Source organism: Maylandia zebra, linkage group LG15 (genome assembly GCF_041146795.1).
Source record: "Maylandia zebra isolate NMK-2024a linkage group LG15, Mzebra_GT3a, whole genome shotgun sequence".
In the NCBI taxonomy this organism is placed as follows: domain Eukaryota; kingdom Metazoa; phylum Chordata; class Actinopteri; order Cichliformes; family Cichlidae; genus Maylandia; species Maylandia zebra.
In genome coordinates this window covers 645,001-671,412 of record NC_135181.1, presented here as the reverse complement: position 1 = coordinate 671,412, position 26,412 = coordinate 645,001, and the positions used below count along the sequence as shown (strand labels likewise).

Here is a 26,412-nt window from a genome sequence, read left to right as displayed (position 1 = left end):
CAGCACAATCACAATGATTGCCACTCTGTGTATTCAACTTGCAAAGCGACGTTGGTTCACCAGGGTGGTGATAAAATGGCCATAAGACATTCAGTCTGCTATCAGTTTGCAACTGCATGCAATCTGTAGAAAAACTAGGATGAAATGTGCCGAGACTTTGTCCCGGAATAAAAATGAGATGAGAAAATTCTGGAGAGACGAGATTCAATCTAATCGAATCAAGTCATGTAGAAAGGTGGGAGGAGTTTGGAAGTGATCCAATCAGAAGTAAGCTCCTCGTGTAGCAAAGTTTACCACGCACACCATTCAGTCCCTAGGAAACGGAGGTGGAAGTACAACTAGCTCTCATGCTCTATGTTTCTCCTGAAAAAGCATAAAAAATGTCGATGCCAAGGAGAAAGCAAAGAGTGGACACATCTCGCAACTGATGTCAAAGAAAATAAGACACTTTGTAAAACGTGTAGAGCAACTCTCGGTAAAAACACAAACTTTTATGTATTTATATTTTAGTCGACTGAATCAACTTCAGATTTAGTATTCGATAATCTTCAGCTGGCAAAAAATAGACTGACCCTAAATGAGTTTAGGTGCTTAAATTATGACTAAAACTACATCATAGTTTGGGGCAGGCAGAGATAAGCTGCTACCTACAAGGGAAAAAGCAGTCAAAGGTGTCTCCCAGGGGCTGGGGGTATCGCATAAGCACTTACTTGCAGAAAGGATGAGCTGGGATGAAGGTGGGTTGCAAGGCAGCTTGCAGATGGACATCGAGTGCCACTATAGTCAATTAATATTTAGCTTAAAATGAAAGTTACATGTATGTGAGTCTATAATATTTTACAAAAAAAGGAGCGACCAACAAAAAATAATGCTGTCATTAAAAATACTGTGAAATGCATTTATTAACATAAAGATAATTTGACCTGAGTTTATTATTTGTGTCACAGCTGATTCAGATGTTAAAGATACACATTTTTAATTATGAATTATAATGTTTACAATGAAATGAAAATAGTTCGTATAAAATGTAAAAAGCAAAATACCGAATTAGGAATAAAATAGGAACAAATATAAAAAAGACACATATCCACAAAATTAATATTATTTATCATGTACAAATAATGTCAACAACAATTCAAGGCTCACATTCTTTCGTCTACCATCTCTGATTAAAGTTACAATAAAGCCCTCGCGACCACAAGGGGGCAGACACACACTTTGCAGCTGTTTAAAGCTATCAGAGTCACAAAGCAAGCCCTACTGCTAACAGCTAAGACGGGGAAACGCAAGCACTAAAACATCACACAGGTCAAAAATGACTCTTTCATGTTACACATTTTACTTTCATATCTGAACCTGTTATAACTTAAAGCAAACTTGCAGAATGCAGGTTAGTACAGGGTAAAAACAGCGTGCTGAAAGAAATGCGTTCATCACAAGTCGTCGCCTTCCTACCCCTGAGGTATGACAGTGGGCCTCACACAGGTACAGCCAGCTGTGATCACCTCTGTCCCCAGTGTGAAGATGTACTGCTTCCTCGCCTTCCTCCCTTTTTTCTTAGACGGTTTGAGGACCCTGTGGTGATGCAGGAAAGAGTTGTAAATATATAACTGAAAGGTTACAGCCCCTTCGAGAGCACTGTGTTTGAAGGGGCTTTATATAATGTGGGGGAGATAAATGAAATGAAGGCTCTCAGTTTAATTCAGTTACACGTATTTTGCAAAGGCTGCAAGCTATGCAACGACTTTCTAAACATCTTTGTTTTGTCTTGAATGTGGTTTATATGGGAAACAACAGTGAAAAACCAGAACGTACATCTGTATGTATACTGTGGTTCTGCTTCTATAGAAATGCCTTTGACCTGCTAACTAACACATTACTGTACACAACCTGCACTGCGGTTTTTCAGGATGTTTGTGTTTTTATCACAGATTGCCACAAAGGATGGATCTGATTGGTTCTGCAGCATGACAACAGTGCCAAACAGCCCGGGTGATATGGAGCTATATTTGATGACAAAAGCACAAAATGGGACGGCCCTGATCACAACGTTACAGATTAGGCTGAAGAATCCACGTCGCCCACTCGTGGACCCTCTAAAACTGTGTTTATCAAACAGTGATACCTGGTGACTGCAGACTCATTTGATGGATCTTTTGGAAAATTGAGGAATATAGTTGATCTAAATACAAAACTTTAAAAAAACAAACAAAAAACCCTCAACATTATTCAGCTACCAGACGCCCACATTCATTCGCTGATGTTTGGGAAGAGGTCCGAGTGACAAACGTGTGAGAAAACAATCTTTAAAGACGTGTTGATGCTTATCCAGGCAAGGAAATCCCAAAATGTGGATTCTGTTCTGAGGAAGTTGGATGAGCGACGAAACGTCCGACGTCCAGATCAACACAAGCAGCTCTTTGGGATTTCTTTGAAGACTAGATTCAAAATGATTTATATTTCAGTTCATATCCACACAAAGTGTATTAAAATACTAAAAAATAGTTTTAAAAATAGTTTAATTAAAAAGTAAACTTAGTAAAAGTAAAGGAAAAATACCAAAGGGCTAATGACAGGGTATTAATTTATTATTAGTAGTAGTAGTAGTATAAATTATTAAATATTGTAAATACTGTAATGTAAAGTATTTTTTAAAAGTAACGTTTAGTACTAAATAGTAAAAAAAATATTTTTAATGCCACTCATGACAAAGTTTTGGAGAGAAAAAACCCTCAAAGCTAAATGTTGCGCATCACATTGTGACAAACAAACTAACCACAGAATTTATTGAACAACAAACGAATAACATTTGAAACAAAACGAGTCCTTTCTTTGAAAACTAAAGTCCGAGTGATCACCGCACACTAATTGAAAAACATTGGATACACTTTGTAACGTATCTACAGTTTTTGAATTTAGCTGATGATTTTAAAAAGTTTAAAATATTAAGAAAGAAATTGTGAGGAAGAAAATGTGGTCAGTCGGCATCGGCATGGAAACACCCAGCGGCTCCTGTTTTCTAGGTTAAGTGGAAAGACCTGCTGCTTCTTCCTGTTTGAGACCTGCGCAGTCATATCAGGACGTGAAGTACGGAGAGAAATGTCCAACAAGCGCCAGCGCCGTGTTTGTCTGTGACTGCGCTCCGTTGGTAGAACAGCTTTCACCGATGATGATGGTGAAAACTGTATCCCTGCACTGAGCTCCTACATTTCTGTGGCTGTTGTCTCTTTATGTACTTTGTGCTCAACGAGCTTCAATCTGGATTCTTTCTATTATCAGGGCTGTCTGCAAATGAACTGAAACTGAACACAAGAGCAATTCTAGCTGTTCTGATGAAAACAAAACCAAGTGCAAAGCGAGTATTTTCCACAGCAGCTCACCTGTGGAGGACCAGAACTTCGTACTTGATGGGTTTAGCCTCCAGGCCTCTATCCTCCCCTCCCCCCTGTGGACTCAGACAGCCAGTGGTGAGGCACTGGGCGTTTGAGATATGCTTGGGCAAACGAGAGTCCACGGACGAGTCACTGCGGACGGATGGGTCAGAGAAAAAACACTGTAACCTAAAGATTAACATGGCCCAGTGAAACATAGATGAATAACAGCAGGGTCTTACATGTACGTCCACGGTGACAGAGACATGTTGGCGATGCTTGAGGGAGATTTTGCGGTGAAGTGCGGCAGCACTGAAGGATCTATAACCAACCTCACACTGTTGCCCTTCAGTCCAGCTCTGGGCCCCAGCTTTGCTGAGACCGACTGGCTTTTCCTGGCGCCGTGCAGCAGGGGAGCCAAACTCAGGACCAGCAAAGCTCTCAACACCTAAGCAAGACAAGAGCGCGCAGGCCACAGCGTGTCAAAGTGCTTCATCAGCTAGAACACATGTGAGCAAAGAAAATAGAACTTTACGACTGCTGCCAGTTCCTAGTTGGCTGGATAATCAGTGAATAAATCCAAAAGGCATTTTGTTTTTAATCACTGCCGTGCGTTACAGATTAGGGAAAATGTCGGCATCCTGATTTTGGGACAGCGTCATGAAATAAGTGTTCAGAAATCAAATGTGCTACTTTTTTACATTACATTGTCTAAAAGTGGCTCTAATTTAATAATCACCGATAAAAGTTAAGGATAAAGCAGCTCGACTCACCAGCAGCATGACTGTGTTGCCTCAAAGCCCAGCGTAACTGTGAAGCCCTCCTGTGGTATCCTGTAACGTCTGCAGTCGAGCAGCGGTTATACGCCGGCACACTGAGTTGGTGTGCTGGCAACATGTGAGATGCATTTCCGCTCTGACTGTCACCGATTCTGAAGAAACGCGGCTGATATTCGAAAAGAGTTTTGTTTCCGTGCCGACTAACTGTGCGTGTTATGTGTGATTGTATCATGTAGCATATTTACTATGAAATCTTCAAAACTCTTAAGGTCTTTGGGGGTTTTTTTTTCATTTGACCCCATTTTGACCTGCTACAGAAAGTATAATTGCCCTGCACAAACGTTCAATGTTGACACTTTCAGAAGGTGTCAGACAAAGGTGTGGAAGCTGTCCTGCACCCCTCCGTCGTTTTGAAGTTGTTGGGAAAATTATAATCTGCTTCACAGTTTCATCGGGGGAAATGTTCAGCAACAAACAAAATTAGCAGGGATTGATGTGAAAGTCAAATTCAAGGTGTAAAATGTGATACGGGTGTTCAAATGCAGTTGCAAGGAATTTCGTTTATCAAAAAGCAAAGTGAAATAGTGACAATTACTCTGTGTGTGTGTGTGTGTGTGCGTGTGTGTGTGTGTGTGTGTGTGTGTGTGTGTGTGTGTGTGTGTGTGTGTACATCCGCAGAGCTCTGATTATCTCGACTCACATCAAGTTGTAACTTTTATCACTTTAAGAAACAAACAGGAACAAACAAATTAAGCTGAACTGCATCAACTTTTTCTGTTTTTTCTGAAACATAGAAAATGGTACGCTAGTAACTACACCTACGCACAAACTCACTCTAAACAATGTAGGTCAAGGAAATGCTGACACAGCTTCTGGTAATGAATCAACATACTTCTTAAATGCAAGCCATGTGATAACATCTTCTCTCCTTGTGTAACATATATAGTGAAGTTAGGAGAAATGGTTTCTGAAGAACACCGAAGAAGCTTTCTTTCCAAGCTCTTTAGCTTTCATGTAAAGTGCTTTTAGAAGCCCCAGTTTGGCCCAGATAGCTCAGGTAAAAGCACAAAGCCATCTAAAATCAGGCAAACCAACAGTACTATAGAAACTCAACAATCAAACATGGGTTTTAAAAAACTTCATTTTTAAATAAAGAAGTTTCTTTCTGACTGAGAATGGCCGAGCTAAGATCCCGTTGGACTTCCAGATACAGACGGACAAACAGCTCTAGTGATAGATGTAGCAACACCAACTGATAGCAACATCGGGAAGAATGAACACGAGAAGCTGGAGAAGGACCGAGGGTGAAGGCAGCAGTGGTCTGCGTGGTAACTGGAGGCCTCGGTGCAGTGGCCCCAAAGTAGGCGAGCGGCTCCCGCAGATCCCAAAACCAAGATCTCCAGGAGAGCGCAGGCCCAGGAACGCCATATCTATAAAGTCCATTTATTGGCTGTCGTACCAATTTAAGAATTGTTGAGAGTTTTTGATACTACTTGATATTCATTAATTAAAGAGGAATAGTTAGCTTACCTAGCATAAAGCTATGGCAAGCTATGGCAGTTCAAATCTGCCAAAACTGACATTCTGATTGTTTCATTTGTACATTAAGTATAAACAGTCCATGTTGAGGTAGGCTGTGTGTTTTAATGTGCTGTAAACTTCTTTAGCTGGATTAACTTGAGGACTTTCCCATTTCCAGTCTTTAAAACAAGCCAAGCTAAGCTAAACAAAGCTAACTAGCTTATATTTACAGCGGACACACCAGACGGACACTTGCTTTCTCAACTGACACACTATGAAAAAAATAACAACTTAATTATTATCCCATTGTGTCAAACTTTCCAATTAAAGCCAAGCTGAGTTCTCTAATGTTTCAAACCTTTAAAAATGAACCAAAGCCTGAGTGTCCCAAACACAGTGTTTTAGAGAGATATCAACTGAAGTGAAGTTATGGCCAGGCTGTTCACTTTATGGTGCAGTCGGCGAGTGTAGCCGTTTTTCCATATAAACAAACAATTTTAAGATGTTCTATTTTAATAATGTAACCACAGAGCGGGGAGTTAAAGGGAAGCACGCGCTCCCATTTACATGGGAGTTGGTGTAAATCAGGTTGAAACAAACGAGTGCCACAGTGTTAACAGCCTCACACTCACCATAAAAGACCTGATTCAAGTCTCAGTGGATTTAGGATGAACAGATTATTTCTTTTTGTATTGTTATGTTCTTTGAACAAGCATCACTTCCTTACTCAGACACAGCAGCCAAATGTATTTCTCAGTTATGGCGGGTTATGTAACAGTCAAACAGCATAATTATTCCCAAGTTCAAGATTATTTATTGATATGGCTTCTTTCACAAGTATGGCTCTGAAAGCTAGGGTAAAAAAAGTGAGTTAAAGGGAATTACAGAGCAGCGCTGAGCCGCTGATGGACTCGTGCAATGGAAACTGAAAACACGTCAATGAGGTCAACTAATGAATCCCACGCTTTTTATGTGAAATGAGGCGCTGGGTTTACCATAACCACAAAGCTGATACACGTAAAGTTTATATATAAATGATTTGATATCAGATTTATAAGAATGACACTGCAAAGTCATTTACAGTACTGTAAAACAAAGTCTTCAGCCCTAATGTATTTATATTTTCTATTTCTGAAGGTCTTTCAAAAAACTCTTTTCTCATTGGCTGATTTTATGTTTAATCCAGTCCTTGTAGAAATGAGAAGTATCCTAAAGTCACGTACTTAACGGGAGAGACACCAGCAAAACATCCTTCAGCTGCTCAGAAATGCTCTCAGTGGGGTGGAGGCTCGCACGAAGCCGTTCTTGAGGAAGGAAGAAGCTGAGCTTCGCCAAATTACACAAAAACTGGGCGACAGGTCGTATGGAGGTTTGATCCAAAGCGCGATGTACGAGGAGATAAGGTCAGAGGTAAAACGGCGAGCGTCTGCAGCTGTGTGTAAAACACGGTCACACATCTGTGTCGTGCAGACAACGTCCCAAACACGATATTTCACACAGGAGTAAGAAATGTGCTCATACAAAATGCTGCACACGTTTCCTTTTTCTCAAACTACAAAGAAGAAACATTAACACCATATTCGTGTTAATAAAGATTTCTCTGCTTCGATCTTTGGGGTTTTTGCAAACAGCACCCAAATCTGCTCTTTGCAGCCTGTGGTCTGCACACCAAACATGCTCCGATTAGCTTTACAGTTTCATTTCACCTGTACTTTTATTTTCTGTGTGGAAATACTCAGAGTAGACCAGGACAATATAAGATGCCAAACCCGGTACTGAATAATCGCCCCATTTAAAATAATATTTGTTACGATCGAACTGTGGCTGCAGCTGCGAGGAACGACGGCGACTGACACGTCACGGGCTGAATCGGGCGTAGGAGTTCAGACCTCAAGGCCCCGCGTCCTGGATGGTGGCAGAGAAACGAAACGCTGTTGCTGAGGCGGGTCGAGTTCACACTCTTATCTTCAGCACGATCGCAGCCGCAGTTCAGTTTATTCTCAGAGCAGTGATTGTGAGGCGCTGCCACATCTGACCTTTGGCAAACCTGAGAAACTGACACCAGCACATAACCAGAATGAAAAAGTGAGAAGGGTGAGGTTGAACGCCGACTTCCTAAACAGTTCTGAGGTCTGTGTCGACCGTGGGAGCTGCCACCCACACACACCGAGGTGTGGATTGATCGGGGATTTTAAAATGCTTCTTGTAAACACTTGTGTACCTGCAGGAGAGATTACCAGCACCACACATGCAGCCACTTCCCCCACGTGTGTGCACAGGTACGGCGCTTTCAGTCTTAAATCAAGAGCCTTTTTTCACACCAATGACATTTTATTATTTTTTTATATTTCACAACAGTTATTTAACAACACGTGTCAACTATATACAAGCCCAGAAGAGACAAACGCAGGTAAAAACCTTAGAGCGCCGGGAGCAGCGACCAAAGACGCTCTAAGGCAACGTTTCCACCACTGAACTGAAACAAGTGCAGGAAGTAATACGACTTTATCTTCATCCCAGTTTGCAGAGCCGAGCTGCTGAAACCAAAGCAAACGCGATGAGGCGACAGATGACGTGTCCGATGAACGCCGGGGGGCGCTATGATCCACGGCTTCTTAAAAGTCCAAGTAATTTTATTTCTGTCTCAAATGAGGAAGATGATGTCATCAGCCACCATGACTTGGTTGTCATCCTGCATGCGGGCCAAAGCGCCACGCACCTCGGCCTCTGCAAACGTATTCTGACGCTCCTTGTTGATGTCGTCCATCAGCGCGCTCATCTTCACCGACTGAGCGTGAGCAGACTGGAACACGGCGAACAGCGACGACTTGAACTCCTTCAGCCTGAGAGAGGAAAGAAGCCGTGACATTTCAAAATAAAGGCGCACGCACGCACACACGCGCACGCACGCACACACGCGCACGCACGCACACACACCTCTCTGCAGACAGCTCAGCATCTCCAGCCTGCAGCGAGGCATCCATGGGCTCGTCCTCTCTGGGCTTGGCTGGTTTCGGGGTGCCGGCCTGAACTGAAGAACAAACACCAAAGTGAGACCTGATGCAGAACCTAACATGAAGCCTGCTTAAACCTGAACCATGCAGAACTACACGCTCAAAGACTTCCCTACAGTGATGCAAATTCATAATGATATTGTTTTATTACACGGCAGCGATACTGACTTTGCCTTTTTAAAATGTAATGTAAATATAAATGAGCCAAATTTGCTATTTTATAAGAGTCAAATTTTTAAAAAAAGTATATTAAACCTGCTTTTCTAGCTCAGTGCAGTGAACAGGAACATACTAGTACTGACAGTAATGTTGGCAACTTTATTATGGATGATGTGAAAGTTCATTTGGTCTGTAGCACCAAAGAGGCGACCGACTACACTGTGGCGTGACAACACATGATGCTCACTCTCAGGGACTTCCTGGTCTTCACTGAAGTCGTACGGACTGTAGGGCTCACTGCCCTGAGAGCCACGTCGCCCCCTGCAGGACACAAAGCATCAGTGCTGAAGCAAAGGCACCATTTTTTAAAAAAAAAAAAAAAGCTGTTTATCACATGGGGGGCTGGGTTCATGTGTCACTACCTCTTCCTCACAGCTCGCTGTGAACGCTGCGTGGGCATCTCCTCCTCCTCCTCCGAATCAGAGTCGTGCTCCTGTCGTGAACGTTTCTTCTCCTTCTCCAAAACCTGTAGAGAGAAAAAACAATATGAATAAATTTGAACGGCAGAGGTCCTCGACCTCTCAGCTCAGGACGCAGAAACAACGCCGACCTTTTTAAAGTAGGCAAACTGGACGAGCTCCACTGCGACCTCCGAGTCCTGCAGCTCCACGGCTTTGCTCATGCGGGCCTTGGCGTGTGCCGTGGACAGACGGATCAGAGTCTCCAGAGTCCGGGCCGTCACCGGAGAGGTCTGTGGAGAGGAATGAGGATTAGCACTCGGGTCCTGACACATCAGGGCACATCTGCATCTCAGTGGGTTTAACCAGAACACAAACAGCAGCTTCTCAAGCAACCCGGAACATTTCAGATGTGCAAACAAGCTGCCTCCACTTTCTCAAACTTCAGGACTCCCGTGAACATTTCAGTCTGGGAAACCATCAGGTTTTACTACGTCACATGAGATTTGTCGGCTCACGCTCACCCTGGCCAGATCGGCGCCCAGCTGTTCCTGACTCCTCAGCCTCGAGTACTCCTCTGCGATGTGATTGGCCGCCTCCTCTGTGAGCACAGGAGTCACAGCCTTGGCGATGTGGATGTACTTCCTCATGAACTCCTTACTCACAATTTTATCCCTGAAACAAAGCAAACGTTTCTATTCTGTTGCAGTCGCACGTTATCAACACAGGAGACAAAGGCACGCTTGTGCTCTCAGACCTCTTCCTCTTGCTTCCGTGCAGCAGGTTGTTGTGCTTCTCGTAGATCTGCAGCTCCTCGTGCTCCTCGACCGCAGCGTCTGGATCGTCTGTCGCCAGGACGTCTACGGTCCCGCCCAAAGCCATGGCTGAAACACACAACGCGTTTGTTGTTTTAATAATCGGACAAAAACGGTCTCATCTCGCCGTCCTATTACGAGTGACGTACCGGCTCCCTCCTGTTCGCGGGGGTCACGGTAGCGGTGCATCCTGAGCACGTGGTCCGAGATCTCGCGATCCTGCTCGGGGTCCATCTGATCCAGCATGATGAAGAGGAGGTCAAAACGCGACAGCAGCGAATCCTGGAGGCCGATGTTGTCCATGGGGGTTTTATACTGATCGTACTGCAGAAAGGGACAAGCAGAGTTTTCTTTAAAGGTCTCGTCCAAAATCAACTAGCAGGCAGAGACAGATGTGGGTGTGGTCACGCACTCGGCCGTAGACGGGGTTGGCAGCAGCCAGTACGGAGCAGCGGGCATTGAGACGGGCGTGGATACCGGCCTTGGCGATTGTGACGCGGCCCTGCTCCATCACCTCGTGGATGGCTGTGCGGTCCATGTCGGACATCTTGTCGAACTCGTCGATGCACACCACGCCGCGGTCAGCCAGCACCATGGCCCCAGCCTCTAGACGACGCTCGCCTGGCGGAGGACAAATGTTGGTATTGAGCAGGAAGAAATGCACTTACAGCAGGTGTGTAACACTTGAATGCCGACGTTTGAACAGACCGATCACGTGGCGTACGTGTTTTAACACCTTTATTCTAACCTTCAAATACATCAGTGACAACTGAGTCCACTCAAATCAACAAGCAGCCGGCGTTAGCAGACCCACAGGTCAGCGGGAGGCTTTAATACCAGTTAATGTTTTTAAATGAATTGATCCCCGTTTCTGTCTCATGTTAGCTCATGCTAGCAGAGACCAACAGTTAGCTCGTGCCGCATCTATCGTCGCTACAACAGGCGACACGAAGCAAAGATGTCAAACGCTTTCTGACTACAGTGAGACCTGACACGGTGGAGGCTCGCTGCAGCGTAGCCATGCTGGCTGCAGTCACACAGAGGTCCTTCACTTGTTTAGGCTAAACAAATTCGGGGGACATTCGTTACCCGTCTCCTGGTCCGTGGTGACGGCGGCGGTCAGACCCACACCAGATGAACCTCGTCCAGTCGTGGGTATAGCTCGGGGTGCTGTGTGGAGAACGTAACGCAGGAGCTGGGATTTGGCCACCGATGGGTCGCCTGGGAAACACGAACACACCATTAACCCCCCCCATCAGAACTGAACCACCATCATGTCCACGTGTGAGTCCTTGAGCTTGTCAGCACAGTCGTTCAGGTAGCCGTTCCCTGTGGTGCAGCACAAGGAACAAGTGTAGGTCCCTTTTCACTGGTGTCTCTCTCACAGATACTGATTTATGGCACAAACACATTTTATTGTTCAGTGCTGCATTCGTGAGGTTTACCTCTGCCTTGTGTCCATGAATGTAAAGCTTGTAGCCAGAAATTTAGAACAATCTGAGTCACCATGAAAGTGAGTCCTGACTTAAAGCAACGCTCTCACTCTTCCACACTCGAGAGCTACAACTCCAAGAGCTAGGACGACGCCCTCATACCGATGAGCAGGATGTTGATGTCTCCTCTGATTCGCGAGCCGTTCTCGAGGACCTTCTCCACGCCTCCCAGCAACATGCAGAGGATGGCCTTCTTGATGTACTCGTGGCCGTGGATACTGGGAGCCAAGGAACGAGCGAGCTGATCGAACACATCCTACAAAGGACGAAGATTTAAAGGGTTTAGTTTCACATTTAGGATTACGCCTCCACGTGTGAGAAGGCAGCGAGATGACTCACTTTGGAACGAGTCTGACTGAAGTTCCTGATTTTGGCCACGTCGTCAGCAGTAAAGCACGGCGACACCTCCTTGGTCATTTGTTTGATGTGGCAGGCGATCATGATGGTCCTTTGAGTTAAAGAGAAGGGAGGGGTTAGAAGCAGAGATGGCACGATACCACTTTTTTATGTCCGATATCATAAATTTGGATATCTGCCGATACCGATATGAATCCGATATAGTGTGTTTTTAATCAATAAAACTGTTTTTTTAATATCTTGCTGCATTTTGTATAAGTTCATACTCAAGTTTAAAAAAACAAAACACTAAAGCTATTCTGTTATACCTGTATGCAAAAAATACACTGCACCCAAAACATTTCATAGTTCAGCAACACTGATCAATCTGATAAACTCAAACCTGCAACATCCTCCTACTCTGGTGTTTTAAAGAGTACTTAGCAGAAATATTAAGCAACCTGACTAATAGGGCTGCAAACTCCCAGCAAAAAAGAAAAAAGGGAACCACCCCTCACGCTCCACCTCATGATGCTTAATCGATGTAATCAACTTTAATTTGACGCAGTGTGAAAAAAAAAAAAAATGCACAGAATTAAATTATTTTTCAAGAATAATTAAATAGATTCAACATCTTTCTTCAACAGAACTGCACAGATGGTTCCCAAAGGAAAAAGTACTATAGCTTACTAGAGTATATTAGACTTAATAGTTACTATATACAATAATGGACTTTATACATTTTACATCAGATTAAAACTTTGGGTGTAAGATTCAGATAATTATTAAAAGCTCGACATTTTAAATGAGAATAAGAAAGAAAAGTATGTCTTTGTGCCCCCTTTTCCCAGTTAATGCCCTATCGGCCCCCCTGGCTAAACTTTGCTAGATCCGCCCCTGCACAGTTACCAGCCGTCAGCTACGTAGAAAAAGATCCTGGAGTAGAAAGTAATATTAAATACATTCTAACAACAGCTGATCAAGCTTAAACGTGCTGCTGTTGTTCAGCCGCTGGTTTCCTCTTTCTGGTGTAAAGTGGGTCAAAAACAAACAAGAGAGACGATCAGCTGATCATTGATCAGTTTCATGATTGAAGTAGCAGCAGGAGAGGGAGAGAGGCAGTCGCTCCATATCGCTTGTTAAGCTTAACATGCGAATGCTTTACAAACATTCAGAGATGGACTTACACACTTGCTTTCTTCTCTCTGGGATCACTTGCTCGGAGATGAAATGCCGGGTTGCTAGCGAAGCTCCAAATGCTCAACCAGACCACCGACAGGTCTCGCACGCCACAGCCGCTCTATCACATGATGCATACTGCTGCGACGTGCTACGGTTATGAGCCGAGTTACGGCGCGTTGCAAGTTTTGTGAGGTGCTTGTTTGATATTTAATGGATCGGATTACATTTTTTATTTCTCTCCGATATCCGATCCAGTCACTTAGGTCAGTATTGGACCGACACGTAATATCGGATCGGTCCATCTTTAGTTAGAAGACAAATGGTAGGCAAGTGAGGTAAACCCGTTAAACCCCAGTTAGCATTTTATTCCAGCTGACCTGAACGTGCCAGAGGTGAATCCTCCCTTCTTGCCAGGCAGACAGCGGTACGTCCCAACCACCTGCACCCGGTCTCCTGGTTTGACTGCATCCACCAGGTCGTTGTCCAAAATGATGTCCACAGAGCGCGGAAGTTGGCCAGCAGGAGCTTTCTCAGGCATCTCCTGCACTGTGATGGTTTGGTGGTCCTTGTAGATGGACAGCCCAAACTCCGTCTCCAGAGGATTGTTCTCTTCGTCCTATTTCGAGTCAAACAGGACACAAGATAAATGCGTAAGTATAAAGACAGCAGTCACACCCAAGTCTACAGAGAATGAGGCGCATTTACCTTGGTGGGGTAAATGGCACTGGAGGGGAAGGCATCCAGGGAGGTCAGGTCCGTGTACTTCCTCTCCATCGTCTTCTTAGTGGCTGGACAGTAGTGAACGCTGCGCACTACTTTGGGACGGACGAGGGAACCTACAGGGACGAAGCAAACAGGAGGCATTGGCATTCCACACACTTTGATACAGACTTTGTAACACTTAAAGATTACACGAATAAATAAAGACAATATACTCACACTTTGTAATGATGCCCTCCACACAAACCATGCTGCCCAGCAGTCGGGAGGTGAGCGTTCGGGGGGAGACATGCTTGGATCCAAAGCTCCCCTCCAGGCCGATGAAGAACTCCTCGTACTGCTTAGCGTAGGTGCCGTCAACAGAGGCCACCAGGTCCTTCAGGGCCCGCTGGAAGGCCAGCAGCTCTTCAAAGGCATTGTTCATCAGTCTGCAAAGTCAAACCATGGATTTTATTATCAAGGCTTTTCGCGTGTTTTCAAGGGCTATGACATCCTGAGAAACACAAGTCGAGTTTTCCACCCAAAGTGCAGCTTCACACAGATTTTTTTTTTTACTTACTCAGTATGGAAACAGGAGTCGAGCTCAAAGGTTCGACAACAGGAAGAAGAATGTGTATGAATCAAGTCTGGTTTTGGACAAAGTAAAGCTGCGTTAAACCTGTATTCTTTCTGCTGGCCAGTAGGGGGCGTTGATCCTTCAGGTCTCAGAAATAAAGTTTCTTAGTATTGAACTGTATGGCAAACAGCACTTTGACTTCAGTATACACTTCCCTGCTGCTTGTTTCAAGTTATACTGAGCACAAAATCATGATCATTTTGTAAATCATGGTCCCATCAAAGGCTGAATTAACCTGGATGTGTGTCTAAGAGGTCACCAGTCTCTGAGCATCCCTCAGTTTTTCCAGCCAGATTCAGCCTTCGCTCCTTATAACAAGTTTCAAAACAAGATAAGTGAAGCTCAGTCTGAGCCTGGGTGATGGCTACAGCCATCTTTACATACAGTCTGTGTGAGTTTGAAACCTGTCGAGTTTCTAAGTAAGCCTAAGCAGGAAGAGAAAAACTGAGCATGCGCTTCCGTCTAAATATTTATTTTTTAAAAAACAGTAAAGATTAATGGAACCATTCAACATAACACTTTGTAGGGACCTCACAATGTTGTAGGGAGGCCAATTGCCATCAACTATGACGTCATTTTGGACATTTCAAAACCTTTTCGTGGTAATAACTCAGTAACACTGCTCTCTGTATCGGATCAGTAGGTTTGTGTAAGTATCTTAAGCAATAAGGTAAGCATGGGGGGGTCAAGCAGTCCTGCGTGTGCGGCCCAGCACAGCTTCGTGTGCGGCATCAGCCAGTTTTCCTGTCTTACTTTGCAGCTCGGGCCTCGTTGCGTCTCCTCAGGTCGTTGATGTTGACGATGAGCCGAGCCTTATTCTCGCTGATCATGTCCCGGACTTTGCTCTGATAGATGCCCTGGTCTTGCTGCAGGTATGCACAGAAGAAACGGGCACACGTTTGATGACGTCGCTTAGCGACTAAAATTACGAGCATGACTGAAAAACATCAACTTTGAAAGCACACTTTTTATACCTAATATCTGCAATCTGACAGCAGCATTATTTTTTTCTGTAATATACAAAATTACAGCTCTTTTGTTGTGACCGCATGGTTTGTCATCTGAGCTCCAAACAAAGACTTTAAGCGAATTTTAAAAAACAGACTTACGTCGTCGTCCAGAAAGTCCAGGTAGTCCCTCTGAGCCTCCCTCATCTCCCGGTCATCTCCCACGTCGGTTGCCATTATGCGCGCTTTGTTATTGTTACTGAAAAGTCGGTAAAATGCCGCACAGCCTTCCGCTCCGAGTGCTCCGCTCCAGTCAAGCCGCACAACTGAAGGGTTTTCGCGCCACTACGTGCCGCCCGCGAGCTCAGCGTGACACGCGATTGGTCAATTCGGCACGCACCGCTTTACATAGTCGGCGGGTAAACGTGCAACTGTCCAATGCGGGCCTCGTGTTACCACGTGACTCCGCCCCCCTGAGAAACTCCCGCGAAAACCCATCAGGAAGTGGCAGGCTGTTAAAAATGAACAAAATGATTTTTTCATGTTTGCCCAGCAGATGGCGACATAGACACATGTTTACATTTTTTAGTGGGACTTTTGCATTTATTTGAAGCTTTTAAGAGAAAGCTGTTAGTGTCAAATATATAAACAGTAATAAGAAAACATAGCAAGACTTTTAATAAGAAGAACGACAAATGGAGCATGCATGTGTTCTTTCAAATTAAAGTTACATTTTACTCTTCCACTGATAAACATTAAGCATCATTTCAGACAATCTGCATTTAATTAAAAGTTTTCATATAAAATAAGACTGAAAATGAACAATAATAACTTGCATACATACTGTGTACTATAATAATAAATAGTAATATACTATTTTCAGTATTTTATTTTTTATTTTTATGTGGATATCTGTGCTTTGACCAAACATTATAGACTTCAAGGAACTTGATGATTTTCATGATCTGGAGTTTACATTTTGGAAAAATTCATTAGTTCCAATTAGAGATGGCACGATACCACTTTTTTATGTCCGATACCGATATCATAAATTTGGATATCGGCCGATACCGATATGAATCTGATATAGTGTGATTTTAATCAATAAAACTGTTTTTTTTTTTTAAATATCTTGCTTTTGTATAAGTTCATACTCAAGTTTAAAAAAACAAAACAAAACACTAAAGCTATTCTGTTATACCTGTATGCAAAAAATACACTGCACCCAAAATATTTCATAGTTCAGCAACACTGATCAATCTAATAAACTTAAACCTACTACATCGTCCTTATTCTGGTGTTTTAAAGAGTACTTAGCAGAAATATTAAGCAACCTAACTAATAGGTTTGCAAACTCCCAGCAAAAAAAAAAAAAAAAAGGGAACCACCCTCCACCTCATGATGCTTAATCGATGTAATCAACTTTAATTTGATGCAATGTGAAAAAAAAAATGCACAGAAATAAATTATTTTTCAAGAATAATTAAATAGATTCAACATCTTTCTTCAACAGAACTGCACAGATGGTTCCCAAAGGAAAAAGTACTATAGCTTACTAGGGTATATTAGACTTAACAGTTACTATATACAGTAATGGACTTCTATACATTTTATATACAAGGTTAATGTATTTACCAGTTGTTTTGCCTGCTAGTTTTTACAAATACCTTCTAATCTGCACTGCTTTGCATTTCAGGTGTGAATAACATGTTTTATCTATCATCACAGACAGTTTTATGTCTTTCATCAGCATCAACACCCATTTAAGTCCTTTAAATGTAATTTCACCTGCTATATTTGGTCCACTCTGCAATCACGAATATCTCATCGGTATTATAATCAGAATAATTACTTTTTCCTTTTTTTAATCTGAATGCTGGCATCATGCACTGACTAATAGGTTCCCAAAAGATTATCCTATATTTGGATCATGCTATTTTAATTCTTCTCCTGTGATCATCATTTCCTCACCAAAATCATTTACTGTTTCTAAAGGGTTGAAATTTCGCAGGAATCATTTTAGTGTCAAATTACCAAAGTGTGGCCAGAAACCAAAAACATGTTTGTGGGGCACGAGGACGACACATCAAGCCAACAAATTCTGAGCATCACGCATGTCATTTCTGCAGAATTCTTCATCTTTTTCATTTAATATTATCCCTCTAGTGTAAATGTGGGCGTGATTCCCTGTTCTGTCCTATTTTTTGATTGCTTGGTTTTCAGTGAGTTTATAATTCCATCTCATAGCCGGCTGTTTTGTGTCTTTTGTCTGGGGAACTTACCAAATGTTGATCTGTCACTTATCTCAGGAGGGCTGAGGTACAGCAGACAGTTGTGTGTTTGGGGACGAGGTTTAGGGATCATGCACGTCTCATTTGTATTGTAAAGGCTGAACACAACATTAGCTTAGGAGTAGTTAGCAATAACACTGAAATACTTCCTTTCTATGGATGCCTTTTTTGCCCGGTGTTGAATGACCTCTGACCTAAACTGAGGTGAGTCAGGCCTGCAGTTCTTTAGATGTTTTTTTGGTTCTTTTGTGACCTCCTGGATGAGTCGCTGATGCTCTTGGAGCAACTTTGGTAGGTGGGCCACTCCTGGCCACTGTTTATAGTTTTCTCCATTTGGATTTAATGACCTTCACTGTGGTTCTCTGGAGTCCCAAAGCCTTAGAAAATGCTTTTTAACCTTTGCGTGTTAATGACTTTCTTTAGGTGATGGCTTGACGTGGGTTTTGTTTGGTTTGGTTTTGATATCTTTTATCCTATTTCACTTTGTAAGATAGGTTCTGTTTAAGTGATTTCTTCGACAGGTCTGGCAGTAGGGCTGGGTCACCTGCTAGTCAGGCTTGGGTGTGGTTAACGAGAGTGAACTCACCGAGGGGCACTTAGTTTTTAATAAAGGGCAGGTTTGGATAGCATTTTGTTTCTGCTTAATAAATGAAATCATCATTTATAAACTGCATTCTGTATTTGGCCATCTATGTCTAATATTAGTTTGATGATCTCAAACGTGACAAAAATGCAAACACGAATCAGGGAGGGAGCAAAAACGTTTTCACAGCACTGACTGTAATCCCTGGAACTTCACACCTGTGCTCCGAGGCATAGGTGTGGAAAATGTTGCTATAACCGATTCAGCATGATCACATGTAGGACAAAGATTTAACGTGAGTGCAACTAGGGAAGTCAGACCACAACCTGGTTTACCTACAGCCACAATACACACCCCTCGTCCAAAGGCAGCCTGTCACAACGCGCTCCACCCGGAGATGGACCCCAGAAAAGGAGGATGCTCTGAGAGACTGCTATGACACCACAGACTGGGATGTGCTCCTGAGCCCACATGGTGAGGACATAGAGGGGGCGACACACTGTCTTACAGACTACCTCAACTTTTGTGTGGACACGGTCGCCCCTGCTAAGACGGTACGGTGTTATCCTAATAACAAACCGTGGGTAACACAGGAAGTCAAAGCTGTCCTCAACATGAAGAAGAAGGCTTTCAGGAGCAAAGTGAAGGAGGAGATGAAAGCAGCACAGCGGGAGGTGAAACGCTGCCTGAGGGAAGCAAAGGACACCTACAGGAGGAAGGTGGAGCAGAAGTTGGAGAGGAACAATATGAGGGAGGTCTGGAATGGTGTGAAAACCATCACAGGCCACAACACCAAGAAAAGCACAGTGGGGGGGGGGGGACTGTGGAGAAGGCAAACGAACTCAACAACTTCTTCAACAGGTTTGACCAGCCCACAACCCCCCCACCCTCACCCTCACCTTCACTACAGAGTCCTCTCCCCACTCTCCTACCTCCCTCGCTTCCCCCCCTTCCTGACACCATGACACCCCCCTCCTCCAATCCCTCTCTCAGCAGCAAGACATCTCCCCCCCTCCCCTCCTCCCAAACATCTCCCAGTGTCACAGTGGATCAGGTCAGGAGGCAACTGAGGAAGCTTTGCCCCAGAAAGGCAGCAGGCCCAGACAAGGTGTGTCCTAGGATGCTAAAGGCGTGTGCTGCTGAACTTGGGGAGCCGCTACAACGAGTCTTCAACCTCAGTCTGCGACTGGGGAGAGTGCCCGCCCTCTGGAAGACGTCCTGCATCGTCCCGGTCCCTAAAAGGAACCGGCCCAATGAGCTGAATGACTTCCGACCGGTGGCACTGACGTCACATCTTATGAAGACTCTAGAGCGGCTCTTCCTCAACCTCCTCCGACCACAGGTACAACATGCCCAGGACCCACTACAGTTTGCATACAAGGCGGGTGTCGGAGTGGAGGATGCCATCCTGTACCTCCTACACAGAGCCCACTCACACCTGGATGGGGGAAAAGGCACGGTCAGGATCCTGTTTCTTGACTTTTCCAGTGCCTTTAATACCATCCGGCCCTGTATGCTTCAAGAAAAACTGAACAGGATGGAGGTGGACCCCTGCCTGGTGGCCTGGATCTCCGACTACCTCACCGACAGGCCACAGTACGTCAGGCTGAAGGACATCACGTCTGACACTGTGGTCAGCAGCACAGGAGCACCACAGGGAACTGTGCTGTCCCCTCTTCTCTTCACCCTGTACACCTCTGACTTCTGCTACAACTCTGAATTATGCCACATTCAGAAGTTTGCAGATGACACGGCCATCATGGGGTGTATCTGGGATGATCAGGAAGAGGAGTACAGAAGTCTGGTGAGGAACTTTGTCGCATGGAGTCACACAAACCACCTGCAACTCAACACCTCAAAGACTAAGGAACTGGTTGTGGACTTCGGGAGGTCCAGAGAAGGTCCACTGCCGGTTCAGATAGAGGGGGAGGAGGTGGAGGTGGTCAACAAGTACAAGTACCTCGGGCTGTGGGTGGACAACAAACTGGACTGGTCATGCAACACAGAGTACCTGTATAAAAAAGCCCAAAGCCGACTGTACTTCCTCAGGAGGCTGAGGTCTTTTAACATCTGCAGGAAGCTCCTGAGGATGTTTTACCAGTCGGTGGTTGCTGGAGTACTTTTCTATGCTGTGGTGTGCTGGGGGAGCAGCACAGCAAAGAAGGACTCATCCAGGCTGGAGAAACTGATCAGGAAGGCTGGCTCTGTGGTCGGCATGAAGCTGAACACTCTGGTGACAGTGGCAGAGAAAAGGACACTAAAGAAACTGCTGGACATTATGGACAATGCTGGGCATCCTCTGCACACGGCCATTAACAACCAGAAGAGTCTGTTCAGTGACAGGTTGCTTCTCCCAAAGACAAGAACTAACAGACTTAAAAACTCCTTTGTCCCACACGCCATCAGACTGTTTAACTCCTCTCTGGAGGGGAGAGGGAGGGGAGACAGGAGGACAAAGGAGGGAACAACTAAGCTGTAGTGCCTCTGCACCTCACTGTACAATACCTTGTGCAATACTTTTTGTAAATAGTCAACAGTGCAATAGACTCAATACTTGAAATGTGCAATTCACTTGTATTTTTATTTTTTATTCCTATTTATTCTATTTATCCCCTTTGTATATTTTATTTATATTTGTCTCTGTATTTATATGTGTGTGTGTGTGTGTGTGTGTGTGTGTGTGTGTGTGTGTGTGTGTGTGTGTGTGTGTATATATATATATAACAATTCTGTAACTTCGGTCGTTGCTGTGCTTTTTTTTGGAAGTCGAATTTCCCAGAGGAACCCACCCGAGGAATTAATAAAGTTCTATCTTATCTTATCTTAACTCCCTCACCAAATACAATAATATCTGTATAAGTGGTCTTATGAGTCTTGTTACACTCACTGGTTAGAGTTTGGGTGTGAGGGAGAAACCATCATAGACATTATAAAGGTGGGAAACATGGCGCTTGGACTAATAAGTTCAACTAATAACAGCAAATAAGACCTGATTTTGGTTAAAGATGTTGGCCACATAAAGTTGGACATGTGATCACCTCAGGTTACCAGGATACTGTCACATTCTCATTACGTCTGAGTGCAAACCGCCTTAGTGCAGTGCGCAGTGCAGACCAGTAGATGGAGACACACGTGCATGTATACGGTATGACTTTGGCCATGATGTGCCTTCAGTCGTTTAAACAATTATTGTCAACTTAATAATAATTAATGATCACAAACAAAAACAATCCAGATAAAAATAATAACAACACGTGTTTTAATAAGTGTGCCGATAAACTGGTCTTCTAATGAGCAGGTGAGTACAGACACCGCGGGCACACTGAGCTCCGGAGTGTAACAGTCACAGCCCTCAAAGCGTTGGCGACTACATTTGAGGGCGTTTCTGGTTACTTTGACCCCGCCCACCCCTCCGGCCTCTCAGGTCAGTAGTTTGAGGCCTTTTCCCTTCGCCCTGCAGCGTCGGAAACATCTCGTTAAACCAGCATGTGGTAGTTCTCCCCCTGTGTTTGTATGAGAAGAAGCGCTGCTGCACACGTCTTATTCCACCTTCTTGGAGTGACGCGTGAGTCCAGACGGGCAACAGGTGTCCTGTGTTGCAGGTATGTTTCTTTTTTCTGTCGTCATATAAATGCATATATGATGGAAGAAGTGCAGTCTATTTTTTCTGTGTGGCTCACGGAGCTTCTTCGTTTTAATGTTGAAAAAAAGAGACGTCTTACCCCTCTTTCCCTTTTTTTAATGCGGGGTTACCTTGGACAAACTTGAATGGGCTCCTCACAGAAAGCGGCTCAGGTCAAAAGGCCGTTCAGAAGCTCTAAATGGGTGCTGGTGTTCATGGTCAAGGGGAAACAGAGAGGGGGCCAGCAGAGAGGGGCGCACCCTTTTAGGAGGAGATTCAGAAGCTGCGTTCTGCATGGGCGGGTGTGCGTGCTGTCTGCGGAGGTGCTGGGTTGCTTTGTGACAACATTCCTCCCACCACAGGTGGGTGATGGTTACAGGTTTGACTGCATAGCTGCTTTTCCGGTGCACATGACACAAAAAGAGAAGAATGTCTGGCTTACGTAATTAAAGGTCTCCTGTTGGCCGTTTTTCTTTTGGCGACTGAAAGCTCTTAATTGGAATGTCACACAAGCCTGGACCAACAGTGGAAACACTGCCAACTGCAGCGGCTTGGTTCCAGAGTTTTCCAAACCAGTCTCTGTTGGCATGTTTTTGGCTGGTTTTGTGAGATTTTTGATCCCCTCATCTGTTTTGTTTTGTATCTTATCCCCAGCTTCCTGCCGCTGATCCACATCTAAAAATGTCTTCTGAATGTGACATCAAAGCGCACCGCGTGCTCCCGTGAGGTTTAATTTAACGCGTTGAGTCCTCTGCTTTAAAGCCTGCATTAATCTAATCTCTCCCACAGGGTGCTCTGTCCTCTGGTTCTTCATCATCAAGATGTCGACTGAGGTTTTGCAGCGGCTCAGCACCATAGCACTGAGCACCAAGCACCCGCGTCGTCTCCCTCACCTCTCAGACTTCCTCCCTTTCTCTTTACTGCCGCCCAGCCCCACCGTCACTGCCTCCCAGGTACCCAGCCTGTTCCGGGAACCCTACATCCTGTCAGGATACCGTCCTGTCCAGCAAGACTGGCGCTGCTACCTCCTCAGCCTCTTCCGGAAACATAATGAGTCCCTGAACGTGTGGACCCACTTGCTGGCCGGTCCTGTCCTGCTGCTCCGCTGGTGGGCCAATGTAGACACCCTGGGGTGCACCTTGGATGACGTTACCTCGCTACCTCTGCTCCTGTTCTTGGTGTCATCTCTCACATATCTGTACCTCAGTGTGGCGGCTCATCTCCTGCAATCTCACTCCGAACGCGCGCACTACTTCTTCTTCTTGGACTACGTGGGTGTGGCCTGTATCAGTATGGGTGCTCGCTCGGCCACTATTTCTACGCGTCTGAGCCAGCGTGGCGAGAACGCATTGGGGTAATCTTTCTGCCTGGCGCCGCCTTCTTTGGGTGGCTCTCCTGCACCGGTTGCTGTTACGCCAAGTTCAGGTACAGGTGGCCATATCCACCTCAGCGTAAAGTGTGCCAGCTGATCCCCACCGGCCTAGCGTACGTGCTGGATATCAGCCCCGTAGCCCACCGCCTGCTCACTGTCTCCTGGTCACAGGAGCCCTCGCTACCCTTCCACGCTCTCCAGATTGCCTGTTTCCTCTTGTCTGCCCTCTTCTTCTCTTGCTCCATCCCTGAGCGCTTCTTTCCAGGCAACTGTGACTTTGCAGGCCAGGGTCATCAAATCTTCCACGTGCTTCTGTCCCTGTGCACCTTGTCCCAGCTGGAGGCTTTGTTCCAGGACTACGCCCGGTGGAGGGATACAGTGGTGGAGTTATTTGGGGAGCGGCAGTTGTGGTGGGCGTGCGTATCCTTCCCCGTCTTGTTCGTGTGCTGTATCCTGACGGCGCTGATCGCAATGAGGCACATGAGCAAGGCACTGCAGAGTAAAGACGAGTGAGAGCGCAACGAAGAAAAATCAAAGAGCAAATCATAATTATTTTAATAACAAAACCAAATACATATATTTACTTTTGTCTAAAAGATTCAGATAAAGGACTATCTTATCACGGAAATACTTGAAGAATAAAATACTCTGAAACTTCTTCCGGTCTGGTATATCTGAAGATTTAACTGCTGATTCATGAAAGAAATAGTTGCTCTAATGTGCTAAGTACAGCTGAGTGAAGTTTTCCACAGTGAGTCACCCTCCCATGTAACTGGTCACAGAGGCTCAGAGTAATCCAGGAGCACGATAACCTAAAATCGTCTCTGGATGCTGCTGGAAACGTATCGAGAACACAAACATTTATACTGTACATCACGTTCAGAGAAGATCAACTTAACGCGCTTTTGTCCTCGTCTGAAATTCACGTGAGAGACCAGAAACACGATAAACTTTGGAGGTTGTGTGGAGCGGGCTGTGAGCGACGTGTGTTTACAGGCATTATAATGGAAGCTAAACACTATATCTTGTCGACCCTGTTTGTTCCCATTGAGGAAAGTAGGTTATTGTATCTGAGGTTTCGGCCATTCTTTGTTCCGCTACACAGACTGTATGTCGAGCACTTTGAGGCTGCGGCCGCACCTTTTGTATCTATTATGTGAAGAAAGTTTCCCCCTGTGAGAGTTTACGGGACGGCCCAGAATGGGAGCGAGTCAGGCTCCTTTTAAAGGGATACTTCCACATTTTGTGAGGCTCTGCTACTCCAGTTTTATTAGAAAATTCATGCCACCCTCATTACTGTCAGCTTATCTCAAAGAGGAGGGAGTCGACTTTGTCCAAAGGTAACAAAGGTCAGGTTCAGTGAGTCACCACTTTATATGTGGTTGTTTGACTTCTTAGAAAAGGATGGCATGAATGAAAAGTTGCGGTTGTTAACAGGCTTGTGTGCTGGACCCTGGCTGGGTACGGTGGTTTCCTCTTGTTGGGTTACTTTTGAGGTTGAAAGTCCACGTTTAGCAGCAGTGAACAATATTTGATTCCTTACCTGTATTCATTTGATTGTGAGTGCACTGGCTGTCTAGCATGTAGACTTGTCTGTGATAGGTTAGCTGAGCTCTGTCCCAAAGCAGATTCATAAAGACTCTGTGCTGATTTCTCCTTTGGATGGGTCTTTATGTCTGTTCACGTTTCCTGTGCACAGTAAACATGCTCCACGTGACAAACTTCACACTGCATCCTTTAAAAGTGCTACTGGGCAGGTTTTGTAGCTCTTGGGCACAACTGGGCCTTTTTCCCAAACGATTCTGAACTTGTTCGATCTTTCTGCTGGAAGTCTCAGGACGAAAGCGATTAAGTATATGTTGTTTGAAATACATCACCTAAATATGTGTCCCAGCAGCCTGTTCATGAGCTCTGTATGCAGAGATTCAATGATAATGAGTAATCTTCTACACTTAGTATTCTTCAAATGGAAGCGAAGAGAGTTATTTGTTTGCTGCATTCGTGGCTATGGTCCAAATACCTGAAATGCTGTGGAAGAGTGGCTGTTGATTTCACTTTGTGTTGCTGAGCATAACTCATTTGAATATCAGCAAAAGGAAAATTGCTGAGAGGTACAGAGCGGGGCTCCGGGAGGTCATCGTGACAGGATGGGGCTGTTAAACAGGTAATGGGTGTGGGCGCATTGCTTGGTGTTCGTGTCATTCCTCACAAAGATATGCGAGTCGGGGTGGTGAGGCGAGGACGTGTGGGTGTTGTGCAAGTGCTGGGGAACACCACTGCAATTCTCTGAATACTTGTTTATGTCAAACTTTCATAAAGGTGGCATATCCTGTTTGTGTGTGTGTCAAACTGGATCATATGTGTTGGACAAATGTAGGACCGTCACTCGACTGTACTGGAACCATTAAACACTGTAATTCCACACCATGCTCTGGTTATACTTGCTGCCTAACAGGAAGTACCCGTTCATGTGCGCAACCATTCAGCTGGTCTGATAACTGCTCCAGGAGTCACTCTACGGTATGAGCCCTTAGTCATGAAACTAAGTCTTGACCCTATTCAAATTAATCTTTGTAATTCCACGAGCACAGCTGAGACTGCAGCCTGCAAAAGCACAATAATCCCTTCAGTCTGGATCCAGGTCCAGACAGTGCTCTGCATTAGAACAAAGATCCTTTTTTTGTCTAATACACCCTTTGTGGGAATAATTTCACCTGCCAGAGCCAATCAGCTGCCGGTACAGTGAGAAACATGGAGAAGCTAGCATGTGTGTGTCTTTTTGTGTACTGTATATCCTCTGAAACCCCAGAGTCGACAGGATTATATAAAAAGTCTGATCGCACACATCATCGCATCACTGCTAACGTCTTTGCTGAAAACCTCATAGAGGAAATAAGCTGCTTATCTGCTTTATGTACTCTACAGTTGCACTGCAAGCCACTTTGCAACCCCCTCGCCCAAACCACCACCACCTCCTCCTCATGCCTTGACCCCGTCATGATGGTTCTGTGCTGGGATCTTTCCACATATCCCCAGAACAGAGCCATGTCACCGACAAAATACAGCACATTTAAATAACACGTTTCTTGTGCCTGTGGCGGTCCTGAGTTAAAAAACACAAAACACTGTATTA

At 44.8% G+C, this 26,412-nt stretch overlaps 4 protein-coding genes across 5 annotated transcripts in view; 2 read left to right on the top strand and 2 right to left on the bottom strand.

Moving 5' to 3' along the window:
* Positions 1-918: 918 nt before the first annotated feature.
* il17a/f3 (interleukin 17a/f3) lies at positions 919-4,456 on the bottom strand. The gene is made up of 4 exons (XM_004542310.3): positions 4,145-4,456; positions 3,614-3,819; positions 3,381-3,524; positions 919-1,575 (listed from the first exon to the last, which is right to left on the bottom strand). The coding sequence occupies exons 1-4, from the start codon at positions 4,151-4,153 to the stop codon at positions 1,452-1,454; spliced, it is 483 nt and encodes a 160-aa protein (XP_004542367.1). The 5' UTR covers positions 4,154-4,456; the 3' UTR covers positions 919-1,451.
* Positions 4,457-7,995: 3,539 nt separating this feature from the next.
* Positions 7,996-15,789, bottom strand: mcm3 (minichromosome maintenance complex component 3). Its single transcript, XM_004542311.3, has 17 exons — positions 15,574-15,789; positions 15,218-15,330; positions 14,068-14,276; positions 13,834-13,964; positions 13,506-13,744; positions 11,950-12,058; positions 11,713-11,866; positions 11,207-11,338; positions 10,530-10,738; positions 10,267-10,441; positions 10,060-10,186; positions 9,827-9,977; positions 9,455-9,595; positions 9,267-9,370; positions 9,092-9,165; positions 8,609-8,702; positions 7,996-8,514 (listed from the first exon to the last, which is right to left on the bottom strand). The coding sequence occupies exons 1-17, from the start codon at positions 15,646-15,648 to the stop codon at positions 8,316-8,318; spliced, it is 2,436 nt and encodes an 811-aa protein (XP_004542368.3). The 5' UTR covers positions 15,649-15,789; the 3' UTR covers positions 7,996-8,315.
* A 5,884-nt stretch (positions 15,790-21,673) lies between these two features.
* Positions 21,674-26,412, top strand: part of LOC143412561 (uncharacterized) — a 10,809-nt gene continuing 6,070 nt past the window's right edge. The window contains exons 1-2 of one of the 2 annotated variants that reach the window (XM_076873636.1): positions 21,674-21,887; positions 22,069-22,269. In XM_076873636.1, coding sequence (XP_076729751.1) covers positions 22,123-22,269 — 147 coding nt within the window. In that variant the 5' untranslated portion in view covers positions 21,674-21,887; positions 22,069-22,122. The remainder of the gene's footprint in view (positions 21,888-22,068; positions 22,270-26,412) is intronic. The other variant, XM_076873637.1, reaches the window with a different exon arrangement.
* paqr8 (progestin and adipoQ receptor family member VIII) lies at positions 22,694-23,936 on the top strand. The gene is given in 2 exon segments (XM_012916264.4): positions 22,694-23,185; positions 23,188-23,936. Coding segments are annotated over 2 exon segments (1,062 nt in total). The 5' UTR covers positions 22,694-22,728; the 3' UTR covers positions 23,793-23,936.

Excerpts from the sequence above, each read along its gene's own strand:
- il17a/f3 (XM_004542310.3), bottom strand. Across the intron at positions 3,525-3,613 it reads CTGTCACCGTGGACGTACAT|TGACTCGTCCGTGGACTCTC; the intron begins GTAAGACCCTGC and ends ATCCGTCCGCAG. Across the intron at positions 1,576-3,380 it reads GAAGTTCTGGTCCTCCACAG|GGTCCTCAAACCGTCTAAGA; the intron begins GTGAGCTGCTGT and ends GCATCACCACAG.
- mcm3 (XM_004542311.3), bottom strand. The coding sequence starts at position 15,648 with ATGGCAACCGACGTGGGAGATGACCGGGAGATGAGGGAGGCTCAGAGG. Across the intron at positions 10,739-11,206 it reads CACCACGGACCAGGAGACGG|GCGAGCGTCGTCTAGAGGCT; the intron begins GTAACGAATGTC and ends GTCCTCCGCCAG. Across the intron at positions 10,187-10,266 it reads CCGCGAACAGGAGGGAGCCG|CCATGGCTTTGGGCGGGACC; the intron begins GTACGTCACTCG and ends TGTGTGTTTCAG.